At 38.6% G+C, this 14,694-nt stretch overlaps 1 protein-coding gene across 1 annotated transcript; it reads right to left on the bottom strand.

Moving 5' to 3' along the window:
* Window positions 1-2,387: 2,387 nt before the first annotated feature.
* Window positions 2,388-12,357, bottom strand: PDPN (podoplanin). The gene is made up of 5 exons (XM_010077809.1): window positions 12,288-12,357; window positions 4,151-4,236; window positions 3,428-3,560; window positions 2,871-2,906; window positions 2,388-2,503 (listed from the first exon to the last, which is right to left on the bottom strand). The coding sequence occupies exons 1-5, from the start codon at window positions 12,355-12,357 to the stop codon at window positions 2,388-2,390; spliced, it is 441 nt and encodes a 146-aa protein (XP_010076111.1).
* Between the last annotated feature and the right edge of the window lie 2,337 nt (window positions 12,358-14,694).

Below are 14,694 nucleotides of genomic sequence, written 5' to 3'. Positions count from 1 at the left end.
CAGAACTTCCCCAAGAGGTTCTCTGCTCCATTGCCATGCATTTTTCAAATGGGGTCTTGTCACTTCTGGCTTAACCAATAGTCGGAACTGGCATAAGAATGGTTTTCTCATTTCATGGTATTTGTAAGTTAGAAGCAGCTGAGCTGGTGCGGAAGAAACCAGTGACATCTGTGCTATTCCCTACAGTGGTTGAATAATTCATAATTCCATATGGACTGCATTTGGTCAGACATCAAGTGCATTTTATGGGGTAGTTTCCAATGCAGACAAGAAATTGTTAAATTTAGAGTAACAGAAATCACTCTCCTCTTACATTACCACAATAAGAAAAAAAACACCACACAAAAAAACCACCCATGTCTGGAAGTCACAGCCTTTGGATCTAGGCTGCAGTTCTTCTCAGCATAGACCAGTCTGAAGATATAGTTTGCTACTCATTCAGTCATCACAGACTGAGGGAGCCTAAGAACTGCACTAAAAAGACTTCTAAATTATTATTTTCTCATGTTTAGTTTTGATGATAGTTTCATTTATCAGTGTCAAATGAGTCAACACTGCACTGACAAGACAAGTGGCAGAATAATTCAGGGAAATTGAGGGAAGCTTAAAACATTTTATAAGGTTTTTAAAGAAAATAAAGAACAATTATTGTAAAATAAGACAATTTACATTATAATTTTTATTTCCAAAGCTCAGATTGATATGATAGCTCATGGCACATGAAAGAAACAGAAAAGCGTATCTAGAGAAGTTGACATGTTTAACCATTATTGACCACATGGATTATCACCAAATGTGATGCATTGCATCCACTTGACATAGAAAGCCTCTGAACTCTGTGCATTTGTGTACTGCTGCAGTAAATGTCATAGAAAAGCTGCAAGGTTCAAAGATGTTACACATAACATATTCTGATCTAGTGATGCACACGTTATCAACAAGCCAACTGTACAGTTAAAAAATGAGACAGTTACAAAGAAATGTATACACTAATTCAAAAGCTTCTACATGTCAGCTCTAAAGTGTGCTGAGTTACTGGTTAAAGTTACCCATCAAAACTGGGTATTTTCCAAGCACCCTTTGACTCAGGATGTCTATTTCTATCCCTGCCTGTCTCTGCAGCAAGAGAAGACAGGAAATTCCTGGTACAAAAGTCAGATGAGCAAGCTTTCAGCTAGTAGGTCAGTTCCAGCTGGGCCTACCATATTTTGCCACATAATACCATACGTATTGAGAGCAGAAAATCTGTATCAATAGGGGAAAGAATTTAGCTTCTAATATTTTCTAAACATGTAAATAATTGATTCTCTCTGAAGCTAATTCTTCCTTTTTGATACATCATTTGGTAGATAAACATACCACAAGCATTTAACCAGCCAAAAAGACTTAAAAGATTCTGGATGTATTTTTTTTTTTAAAGAAATGCATAAAATATAATGTGAAGTAATCTTTGGTAGCATTTAAAAATCAAGCTAGCATATATTACCTGCAAATCACATCTCAGATGTAAATCTCATTGCTGCTGTTTTTTTCTTACTTGCATAATCTTTTTCTTTCTTCTAGTAAGCTCCTGGTTAGTAAAAAATCCTATTAAATATTCCATACTCCATAGTCTGGGGGGGGGGAAGGGTGGGGACAGGAGAGGGAAGAGAAGTCCTTGGAGTTGTGTGGGATCCCCATAGATCTGGAATTCTTCAACCATATCTTCCATGGATCATCTTCTCACACCAATACAGGAATAGTCTTTCGTTCTTACAAAATAAGAAGCACTTGTGTTTTCTGGCGTAGAATGGCATGGTTGCACATTTCAACTATTTTCAGGGCCTGCAAAATAAAAAAACACACATTTTATTGTTTATAGTTACTCAAATGTGTTAGTTACATGGTCTTTTTTCCTCCCTCTCCTTCTCCTTCCAGTTCATATTTTGCTTTCTCCTAATGCTGGGTGAATAGTATTTGTTAAATGTAGCGTGGAGTTTCTAAAGCACTTTAGATTTGCCTGGCACCAGTGAATCTTGTTGGTACGAAAAGAGCATGCACAAATGTCCGGAGTAAGAAGATAAGTGACTTGTCAGGGTTCACACATGATCAGCACTTCAGGAGTTGGTCCTGTCATACTATGTGGGGAATTTTACCCCTGTGCAGTACAGTAATACAAACCCCATGCACCTGATGAATATTATAACAGCATGCATGCACTATCTGAAGCACATGAAGGGGCTTAAATCACCCACATCACATTGGCAGCTCTTGCTGATTCAACAGGCACTGTATAACATGAAAATAAGTTATTTTGTCAAAACAGAAGCATTAGAAATTTCCAAAGGAATCCCTGTGACCTTGCTCAGAGGATGATGCTTGTTTGAAAAGCCTGATTAGCAGTTTACTTACGAGTACCTGCCTGACATCTTCCTTACAACAGCAATTATTATTCCTGCAAGGATTCCAACTCCAACTATGATTCCAATAATTATTCCCACCAGTGCAATTGTTTCCAGACCACCTGCAAGAGGAAATTGAGAATGTTAGCATGTTTCTCATGGAGACCAAGATGCTGCTGATAGAACTGACATGGTTCTGCTGCATCCCACTCCCTGGGGAAAATGTCCTTATCTTGGGAACTCTGAGGTAGGTTTGGCAAGCTCAGCAGGCCTATTTGTAGCCTTCAGGCCTGCGCCTTTGGGCTGGAGGGCTCCATATAGATGTGGCTACAGAGACAGTAATCTGGTGAACCCAAAGAGGCTGGTCAGGGAGCAGGTCATGGCTCCTCAAACTTTTATTTAAGAATAGCATGGGCACAGCTTCTAGAATGGTACTGCCCAGCAGTGACGTTCTCCCTTGTCTTTATAAGCAATTCTTCTGTTTAATACCTTTTTCAGTTTTTTCTGGTTCCCTGCTCAGTCCACCTGTAAAACCAGAAAGAAAACAATTACTTAATTACTCTTTGTATAGATTTTTGCATCACAATTTATAATGCTATATCCAAGGAAAACTTTTATCAGCTATATCACAATGGTTTGAGAGCTGTGTATTAAGGTTGTTCTTTTGATAGGAAGTGAGCAAATGAAAAGCTTGAGAGAAAGATTGCAAAGAGCTGGGAAAGGAGACAAAAGCATGTACAAATTTTAAATAAATGTATCTGATCTATTGAGGGATATGAAACGGCTGTAGAACATGGAAGCTTCAAAAAGATGCTAGCCAAAGAAAGAGAAGTGTTTACTCACAGCTGTTTCTAGAAGTAATTGATTTAGGCTGCTTAGGGCAGAAATAGTAAATAATATACATTTTAGAAATCTTGCTTTTCCCTTTCAGAAATCAACAATGCTACCTTTGAGAGCACCATAAACTTGGTATTTGAATTTTCCAGATGTTGTTTAGTAGATGGCAGTAAACTTTGATGTAAAAATAGAAGTTAAAGTTTTTTTACCATCAACAGTTTTTGTGTTGGCTTCATAACCAGTGGAATTCTCACTGTCTTCAGCTGGGGCAAATGCACTTTCTGTGGTCATCAGTTCTCCAAACTGCAAAAGATTTGTTACACTGTGTAGTCTTGTGGGCAACTAAAAAAATTTGGGGGGGAGAAAGATGGAAAAGAAAACCTCAGTACATTCAGTCTATGTTTATGAAATAAGCATTTGAATTTCTTGGTCTGTCAGGTGCCCTGTGGATGCTTTTATAGATACCTGTCACCTTGTGTGCAGCGACAAAAAAAACCCTAGTGTAAGGTGATTTGTCTTCCCAGCTGGAGGCTTTCTAGGTTGGATGACCTCTCAGTAGGATTGCAAAAGGTATAGGAGAGGACTGCAGAATATAGCAGACCTGCCTTTTTTAATTGGTCTTTTTTTTTTACACTTGTTTCAGTTTGGTTTCACTGAAGCTAATGGAGGAATATTGAATTAGAAGAGGCAAATGGCAGTGAATAAGAAGGTTAAATGCTTTTTGCAGCACAGAACTGCCAAAAACATTTTCAACTTTGTCACCTTCAACCTTGTTGCTTGTGAAGCAAAAACATTGGTGTTAGGCCTTTTTATGTTAGAACTCAAGCTTTTTCTTTATAATTTATAATTATTCAAAATCTAAGCCACAAGACAATACCAGGAATATGAAATCAGGGTAACCTAAAGGAACCTTTCTATAGAATGATACTCACCAGGGTTGGAAATTCTACAAATTCTGTGTCATTTCTGTCTCTGAAATCAATTGTTGCACTTTCTTCTCCTTCTAGAACTGAGCTTGCTGAATAAAATTTTAGAAAATGAGTTAGGATTTTACTTGGTAGTCACATGTTCTCTGCTTATAAAGTAATGTCTTTAAATTACAATATTGGGACTATGCTATGTAAATGTTAAGTGTAAAGAAAGAAATAGCAATAGAGCTCAACATCAATTGTGTATGGATCAGTTTACCTTGTAATACCAGTCAGAACTGAAAAAAACATCCTTTATTTACTAGTTGCAAAATAAGCGCAGATGGAGAAAACCAATTACCAGAGGAAAAACCCCAAGTAGAAAGTGAAATAAGTTTTGCATGTTAACAACAAGCTGCTTATTTGGAGAAGCTGCTTATACTCCTGGCATGACAGTAGCTTTCAGCTAAAGAATTACCTGATAGTGAAGGCAGGAAAGGAAACTGGCACAGAACACATGTGTAGAGAATTATGAATGTCACAAAGAAACAAGAAGTAATTATTCTTTGTGTGATAATGTTATTGCAGGTTCTTGGCAATGAACAACATGTAGAAAATCTGTTTCAGTGCATTTGCCCTCTGTGTACAGTGATTGGCAAAAGGAGGTGGCCCAGATTAATCTTGCCTAATTTTAGGTTCTTATTAAAGGTGACTAAATAAGGTGTCTGCTTGCCCTTATCTTCTTTCATAGTCTGTACGGAAAGATAAATACTTCTAGAAGATAATTTAGCTCGCCTGAGATTTGTGTCATCCTTGATAGTGCTGCCTTTCCTTAGCCGTAAAGGGAAACTAGAATAATATGGCTCCCCTGTTAACTTTCTAGAACTTGCATTTCAGTCTGATTTTTGTCAGTGTGAATGTTTGTCCCAGCCCGATCCAATCCACATAATACTGCATTCAAGCTGAGGTCCTGTATGTGCTGGAGAATAGTCCCTGGACTATATCTGCAGGTTTGTTTTTCTGGACAGACACTGGAGGTGGTCTGAGTGGCAGCTGAGCAGACACTACTGAACTATTACCAAAAGAAAGACTGGGAGGTAATCTGCTATCAGTGTACTGCATTTGTAGGAAGGAATATTTGATACTACACAATTCTCATCAGAGAAAGGCACAATAAAGTAAAAAAATGAAATTAATAGTAGCTATTGGACTTGAAACTTCTATCTCTGTACCCAGTACAAGGCTTATATACCACTGACATCAAAGAGAATGTAAATAGGATGTAAGGGTGTGTGTGCTTTAGTCATCTGTTAGTGTCCTCTGATGTGGGCCAAAAGTAGCAGAGCCATAGGGTTAAGTACTGCTTCTGCATATGTTCTTAATAGTATCTTAGAGGAGGCTGTAAATAAAAACAGCGCCTTGCAGTGCTACGATTGCCTCCAGCTAGTGCTGTGGCCTCTTCTGTTTGCAGCTCTACGCTGCTGCAGATGTGAATTAATCATTGCATCTCTTTCTGCCAAAGTTCCAGCTGGGTGCATTTCAGTTCAAAGTCCCCAGCTGCTGTCAGGCTGCAACTTCTCACACCAGGAGAAAATGTGATGTCTTTAAAAGTTTAATACTGCTTTGAAAACATCCCATGACCCACTTATGGGAAGATGATCTCACTGCTCATTGTTATGCATGGAGTGACAGTTTACTAGAAAAACCTCTTAGGGTTGCTTTCAAAGCACAGTGGTTGTGTTGGAAAGGAGAGTGAGTTGTAAAACTGTTGTTCATTAGCATTTCTTTCAGGTATCTGCAAAACCAACAAAGATACTTCTGAAGATGAAAAATGTTGTAGGATCTTGTTTCTTTCCTGGCAGTCTGAATAAACCCAGACACTAGTGGGCAAAGGCAGTTGTAAGCCTGCATTTTAGCTTAGTCCTTGGAATAGGAAGCCCTCAAAATAGAATGAGTTTTTATCTCTGCTCTAAGAGACCAGTAGGTAAAAATGGTGACCTTAAAGGATTCCCTCTAGCAAGACCTGAATGATCTTTATTGCTTACTGCTCCTCTGCGCCTATTTAAAAAAAGAAAAGCAGCTTCAGTTACTTATAACAACCTCAAAAAATTAACTAGCAGGTTAACTGTCAAACAAAAGCTTTGATCTTAAAATTCAAGTTTGTTTTTATCTGTATCTTATATTGTAACCTATCCAGCTGTGCTTTGTGCAATGCTTCTCTAGAACAGCAAGGGAAGGAATTTAGTGGGCCAGGTCACTTGGGAGATACCACTCTTCTGTTTGAGATATTACTGAGCTAACTCTCTGGAGCTGACTGATGTTTTTCAGTGTCTGCTTCCTGAACTGTTACAGAGCGAGTGGTGTTGTTTGAAGGACTCTATATGTACGTGTGTGTTAGCCATCCTGTTTTGACCGTATTTTACTCAGCATTTATGTCCTGATACGGGAATTCCCTTTCTGAGGAAGAATTCTTCGCTCACAGACCTTAACTTCATTGTGAGCAAAGTGAGTCTTAAAGTCAGTATCTCATTATTGGAATCTTGCTCAGCTGTAGTTCAGCGGAAACTTATTTATAGTGGTGGAAGTTTAACAAAAAATTGTCATTTGATAAGGTATCTGCCTTTTGAATTCCTAATGTCTCAACAGACAATATTTTTGTCTGTTATTTTGCTTCATCCTCAATTTAAATGTATTCCACAGTCAGATCCAAAACCTACCTCATCACCTTTTTTTCTGAAAGTAGTTTTCCATTTTTCTGCTTAAGCATTTTCAGATATTTAAAAAAAAGTATCTTTTTTTTTTGTGAAATAGTTCAACACTGCCAAATACAGGCTACAAATTTTTGGGGGCTTTGAGAATTTGAGGTTTTTAAGAATATAATATTATGGACTCTGGGGTTCGCCTTCTGGATTTTGAGGTTTTGGACAGTTAAAATTTTCAGACTTTAGAAAGGCAAGGGTGTTTCTTAAGGAGAACTGAAATTCCCATTTGTACCTGTCTCTCCTGCAAAATTCATGACGTCTGGAGTATCCTTAGCCTGTTTGGGACCCCAGGATTGACATTTTCTGTTAATTCTTTTTGGAAATTGGACTAATTTATCATGCCATGATAAAGAAATGTCCTGGCATGTGTTTAAGTGTCTAGACTTTTTGTTGTTCAGGGGAAAGTATGTACAGTCTGTCTAAAGCCTGAAGTGCTTCCTGCAGTTTCTTTATACAAAGAGTGACAGCTTTGCTTTATATAATGAAGGAAGCTGGATGACAAAATACCATGACCTTTAGGAAGTATCTGCCAGTTGAAAAATGGTCATGATGCACAAGGAGGGATTTAGTTCAGCCTTATTTAGAGTATGACTGACTTTGTTCAGGTATTCTGTGTAGCTCACGATGACAGTATTTTGCTGAATTGTCAGAAACATTTCCTTTGGTCACCACACCCTACCACAGATGGTTTCTATTGCTGCGGCTGGCTTAGCCAAAGGGATGAGGCCAGAGTTTAAATCTACGGTGCCAAGTGGCAAAGAACTGCTCGACTGCTTCCGAAGTAAATCACATGTCTGTCTTCTGAATGTTAAAATATTCTATATTGCCCATATATAGGATACCCACAGAAAAGCAAAACAAAAAAATATTTTTCCTGGGCAGATATAGAGAAAACTTCTCCTCGAGTGCTTTGTATATGTATATGACCCACAACCAAAGTTATGAAACAAAGCCACAAGAGGAAGATGTGGTAACTTACTAAGCTTTCTCTTATGCATAAAAAATTGGCCACAGAGCTGTGGGCATTAGGAAGATACTACTTATCTCCATTATGGGAAATTCTTTTAAAAAAAAACCTTTCAGAACTAGAGATGAGTCTTCTAAGTTTATGCTTTTAATAGTGTTGCTGTGTCAATCTGTAATTTCTTGTCTGATAACCTCAGATTTGCTATCCCATAAATGTGGGATAAAACCACTTTCTTACTGATACTTGCTGCCTTATGGCCCTATAGCAACTGTTTGCAGTCTTAGTAGCAATTTCTTTGTTTTCTCTGAGCAGTAGCAATTTGATGGGGTAACAAGATTGGATTTGTGATCAGTGTATAAGTCTCTTTTGCATCATTTTGTAAGTGGCACCTAAAACTGCAGCATTACAGTACCGTGTTTATCACTGCATGGCTGACAAGGAGTGAGCGTTGGAGCTAAGACAAGGAGAAAAGTACAAAATTTTGTATAATGGATCAGCAAACTTTACAGGGTGTGCAGCAGAAAGCAGACAGTCTGTGTACAAATACTGGGATATGTAAATGCAGATGAAATTAATTAATTGCCTCTAATACAGTAATAAACTAATCTTTTCCCTGAATCACTTCCTTCCCAAAACTCTGAGGCTGCAGCCATATGCCCTTTCACAGCAGCCTTGATGAAGGTTACTAACCCCTTGCATCTGCCAGCAGAACTGTTTGCACAATGACTTCTGAACTCATTTGTTTGAAACATTTATGCTAAGCTCTTAACTGAAAACTGGTTAGGCTTTAATTTTGTTCACACAATGATGGTTGGCTAGCTGCTTTGTATTGCCACACAGCAAGCAAGATCCATTCAAATATGTTTAGTCTGACTTCCTTACTAACTAATAACAACCTAGCTAATATTTGGATGGGGTTCATAGTCATAAAAGCATTTTAATGTGTTTGGAATTGTCCCCTTTGCAGATTTAATAGCAGCTCATATACTACTCAGGCACTCCTAAGAGTAAATGATTGCCTGAGATGGTACACAGCAGAGTTGTGTCCTCACAAAGGATTATTCTGGTGCAATTTATGCTGGATGTTATAGTATTTGCAATCAACAAATAAAGATGGAAAAACACAAGGAAATCATAAAGCAATGTGAGAATATGCACAGCATCAATGTCTGTTTCCTTTGAGAGTCTTTGGCCAGGCTTCTGAGACAGTGAGTTGGAAATCAATAGTAAATTTGTGTATTTTCTCATTTGTTTCTCTTTAGAACATCCCAACATACTTATACTCCCAATCCTACATCTATTTCTGAAATGTTGTGTAGCAAGTTGTGCACCACACAGCTGTGTGGGCTTTGCCGCGTTATTTCAAGCTGAGGTATGGCATGTCCACACACTCATCGGAGGAGGCCCCTTCAGAGGCTGCCTGTCTGCAGCGTGGATCTGGGATCAGTGAATAGTAGGACCTGGCAGGATTTGGGTTCCATCCTCTAGTCCCTGACCACATCCAGACAAAAAGCAAACAAACCAACAAAACAAACTTGCAACTGAGACAGACCATATGTTAGAGCTGGGTGAACAGTAGTCATTTCTGTGGTGCGCATGCATGTAGGGCTTGCCTCAAATGACACAAAGAGGAAAGGCTGCATGCTCTGCTCTGAGCCCAACAGCTTGCATGCTGTGGGCTATCTTTCCTTTCCTGGTTTTGTCATTATCTACTAAAATGCTCTTCTGTCTCTCTAAGTTCTCAGATAGTTATTTTTGCAGATGATTTACAAGTACTAGATCTGGGGTAAATGGTGCATGGGATCCCTGGAAACCACTGAAATCCAGGAGCTGAAAATCTGTCTTCTCTGTGTCCAGTTTTCACAGTGCAGCCTGAGTTAAAAGCTCACAAGTGGACCTTTCATTACATAAACGATGGCCTGGGCTTGTAAAGTTATACAGATTCAAAACCTAACTTCTTCAATACAGAGGGGCAAGCCTCTCTGCTTTCCCAGTGGAGAAAGCAAATTTTCTCTGTTCTCTGCTGGTCTTTTACTAAGACACTGCAAAATACAGGCTCACTAATTTGCAGACCTAGTGTCCTCTTTCTGATAATTGAGTTTTGAGTATGAGACATGTAGAGCTAGATTCATATTGTGTTAATGTAGTTTACAAGAGGCGTATATGGGGACACATGCAAGTCCACTTTTCATTCATGATGCAGCCAAGTTAGAGGTTTTGTTGTGCTTATTTAGTAGAAGAGTGGCTCCTCTTTGCAGTCACATGTGACTTCATTTTGGTTGTTCATTTTATTTGCTACTGGCAGTTACAGAATTTGATTTTCAGAAGAGTTTAGAATTGCCTGACTGTTGCCAGTTCAGTAGTAAAACTAAAGAGTTTGAGTAAATCAAGATACTTTTGATTAAAAATCCTTTACTGTGATGTTGTCAATTCTGTTTATTACAGTTTTGAAAAACAAACTTTTTAGTCTTTCATGGTTGACTGTAAACTTTGATTTCCTTTCTTATTTTATAAACATTTATTATGAGAATTCTCCTGTCCATGTTCTTTAGTCCAAAACAAATGTAAAGTAACATGACCGAGTATAAACCTGTTTAATTTTGAGGCTTGCATAAGGAGGTATAATCTTGTATTTGCCTCTAGGTAAGATCAGGCATGTGGACAGTTGATACAGCTCCAGTGACATGTGGTAACTTGTCTAACAACCATGTTCACTTTTGTTCATGTTATGTGACAGCCAATAGTTATGTTCTCTGCAATGATGCTTGTACCATTGGAGAGGTTTCAAATTAAGAAATGTATTGCCTCTGTAAAGCATTAATTTGAATGCTTGTGCTTTTAATTGTTTGATTAATGCTGTGCCCAGAAAAATTTTAGGCCAATATCCATTTCGACTCATTTGGTCTGATCCTGTGTGTTAAGCTTTGCCTGCGTTTTTATATACTGAACAGGATCACAAAAGGACAAAAATGTATCCACTAATCAGTCAGTCTTCAGGGTTTCAACCTGATTGTTGATGGACTCCTTTGTCAGAGTTGGGAGAAAGTATGCTTAAAAATTCCCCAAAAGCCTTTAGATGAAAATGTTTTAAATGTAATTCTGGTATCCTACAAATTGCTTAAGGTAATTCTATAAAATCGTGGTGGTTTTGCCTCATTTCTAATGGCTCTGAACTTTGTTGCGTTTGCTATTGATGCTTTTTAAGGATAAACTAGGTGGGTGAACTGTAAGTGCTTATCCTGGAGAAAGCCTAAAAGCAATATTTGGGACTTGCCTACTATCTGTTGGTTTTAGATTTTATGTGAAAATTTGAAGCATAACTTCAAACTTTCAGCCTCTGATTCTGACATACAGAACACCAGGAATTCCCATTAGAAGTTTCAAGCCAACATCCACACACACTGTATATTGATACAGCTCCTATTTCCAGCAGAATGATACTGTCACCAGGCCAAAATCAGGTCATATGTTTTTAGGTAGGGTCCCCAAATCCAAGACAGACAAGTATGCCTTGCAGGGCTAGTAAGTTGAGTTCTAGGTTATTGTTTTCAGAGCACTAGTACTTGGAACGTGTTCTGTAGCAACGGTAGCTGTATTTCACTGCTACAGGTATACTTTCTGTTTGTGCATGCATCATACGCACAGTGCCTGCTGGCCAATTCATTCATAATGAGTCAAGTCCTACCCAGAGAGACGGAATTTGAGTGTGATGTTCCTGGAATCAAGTGCTAATCAGGATAATTCTGATTTAATGTTAATAGATCAGACTTCTCCTTCAGCTGTGAAAAGAATAATCTGTTTTACCTATATTTTGTGGTTTTCTTATAAAATTCAAAAGAAATGGCTTGCCAAATACACTTTTTCTGAGTAGATACAGAACACTTCTCAAATCTGTTTTAGGTAATAATTCTTCCTGGCTCAGATTCCCTTACTTCCACATATTGCTTATGGCCGAGTTAGTCTGAGCAAAGCCCTGTGCAGGGCTCAAACTCTAAGCTGCTCTAAGGCCTCAAAGTACAGAAGCTAAACTCTTGAATGGAAAGATTTATAAGTTACTTTCATAGAGAGTTTTACCACCTAAATGACAGTTACAACAAAATTATTGCTTGTGGTCTCCTTTGCCTGTACTACAGTGGAACCGAAGGCATTTCCAAGGGCTGTGGATGTAATGCCTTCCCTGACTGCTTGCACTGTTCTCCTTCCCTCACACAGACACACAGAAGATTTTTCTCGTAGAGCGTAACTCAACCCATCTGAAATCTTTTGACATGTTTTCCCTGATTACAGCCATAGTAGATGCCCAGTAATAAATAGCTTAAGGAATCAAAAGAGTTTTATAAACAGGACTGCAACTATTGCCTATGAGTAAGCACACAAACTGTTAAATTACAGGAAATGAATGGAAATAATTTTAACTGAAGTTTCTTCTTACCTTCTTCAGCGAGTGCTATGAAAGGCACGCTCCCTAGAACGAAGATGAAGAATTGAACTTTAATAAACATCTTTGATCTGCTTAGTGAATAGCTTTCCAATCCTGATACCAGATGGATTCAAATTCTGATTAATATTTTCAGAGGCAGGGGAGAATGGAGATCGCAAAGAAATCACTGCAAAAAAAATACTTTGGTATTCCAAATATTCCTTTAACTGCTGCAGCCCAAAGAGGGAAGGTTTTCCCAGATGATAACTATGCAGCTAAAGAAAACTGCGTGGAGTTGGCATTATTTTCTTTAGCCAGGGGGTGGGAGCATGCCTAAGGTGGTCCTCAAAGAAGAGCCAGGCCCGCCCTCTGCACTCTGTTTGGTCAGTAGTAAAATTATGATCTCAGCCCAGGTTTAAAGTTACAGGAGCTGTTGTGGCTTTCAGAAGACTTTTATTTAGCAAAGGGGAAAGTGTTCAAGGAGTTCTCTCTCTTCTGCCAACTGTCCTTAAAAAATATTTAAGGAACAACACTAAAGACATTTTTCCTGTTATTTCCAGTAGTGAACTGATGTTTATTTCATTTCAAAGCGAGCCCCCATGTTTATCTGAGCAAGTGTGGTAGTGAATGTGCATTTAGGGATACTGAAATAGTTCTAGAACAGGTTATTTAATTCTGCAGTAAATATTGTCTGAATTTTTCTGCATGTCTAAGTCTCTCAGCTTGTGTCCTCAAGTGACATCCTAGCTGTACTCCAGCATTTATCTCTGCCCACAGGCTTGCTGGCCTCAGTGTGCTAATATCACCCTACAGAGAGAGGATTTTTCTCTTTTGCATGTAACTATTAGTAGTACAGCTGTACAATGGTCTGTACGAGACTAGTTCACTTTTTTCCTGTATATATTTCTGTGGATGAACATTGTGGCATGTACACAAGACTGGATTAACACTCTACCAACTCCTGTAACAGCTACCTGCAAATAGTGGTTGTTAGGGGCTGGGGCTGAAGCAGGACTTGGGGAGCAATGGTTTATATTAATCCTTTTCTGACTCTTCCCTTGTCTTGGGCAAGTAATAGTCTACTGATTTACATCTATTTAGGAATGTTGTGAGTTTTAATCAGCACTCACATGGGAACTAACCATACCAGTGTGCCACATAGCTGAGCGGAGAAAGTGTGTGATCTTCTCCCTCAGTTCCTGTATCTTGAAGTCCTGCACTCTGCTGGGACATCAGACTTTGAAGCATAGCAGCAGAAGCATAGATTTGTTTCCTTTCTGCTCATTCTTGTGGAGGATGTAACTCCACAGAAGAGTTGGGCAGACTTGTGGGAGAGGTTTTATCTTCTTTTAAAACAAAAAACCCCAAACGTGGCTAGGGTGTTTTGCTCAGTGACTGTGAGTCAGCCTTCATTAAGACCCCACAACATGTTGTGATCCAAAGAAGCAAAAGCAAGTCTAAAGATAAGCAGTGATGCAGTCACATGAAGAGGGCTGCAGAATGGAGAAGGTATTTTTAGAATTTAATTCGATTTTCTTCAAAGGTACTCTGAAGACCTTTCATTTTCATGATTATTTGTATAAACAAATTTGTCTTAGGTTTAGTAATAAGCCTTTCTAAAGCAGGATAGGCTATTTGCCAAATTAAATAATTTCTTCCTTTAAATGGTACTGTATTCCAGGTGTAGAACTGGAGCTCTTGGGCTTTCAGGAATTGGATATGTCCAAGTTCCAGTGGCTACTTCCACACTTCTTTACTTTTTTTATTATTCTTCCCAAGATGGAATAGTTTCTCCTATACCACCCTATTTCTCCTGTTCCAGCCTATTCCTCAAAGAAAAACTCTTTAGATAAATTTATTCAAATATGAAGAATTTAATAAAATCAGCTTCTATCACAGTATCAAAGTGCAATAAAGGGAAATAAATTTGCCTCCAGATGCAAAACAAGTTAGTGAAAAAGCTAGGAATGTCTTACTAATTGTCATCTTGGGATGAAATTGTTCCTTAAGGACTACCATGACGGGAACTTGCCTTCTAGGGATGACAGTATGTTACTGAGAAAGAGATCAAGGCTGGGAGCCATTGCTGAGCCCTCTGAATTAAAACATCAATAGAATTCTTTCAGAAGAGCCAACATACCCTTGGGAGAGGGTATGGAGCCAGAGAGATGAGGGAGCAGTTTTCCTCTGAACTGTACCAAATTAAGGCTTCTTCTAATGAAGCTGTAGTTCACTGTATTGTAATTCTGTTAAGCCAGTAGGTTTTGTGAAAGTAAAGGAGGCATTCTAAGGTTCTGGTCTAACAATCTGTCAATGTTTAAAGCAGTGCTTCGTTATGTGGTCTGTTTGTTTCATACCTATATGTAAGAGAGTGTCTTTGCTGATTGGCAGTGGACTAGCACATGTGCTCAAATGCTGT

Source organism: Pterocles gutturalis, unplaced genomic scaffold (assembly GCF_000699245.1).
Source record: "Pterocles gutturalis isolate BGI_N339 unplaced genomic scaffold, ASM69924v1 scaffold12638, whole genome shotgun sequence".
NCBI lineage: Eukaryota > Metazoa > Chordata > Aves > Pterocliformes > Pteroclidae > Pterocles > Pterocles gutturalis.
The sequence above is the reverse complement of the archived record's forward strand: the minus strand, read 5'-3'. Positions and strand labels throughout refer to the sequence as shown.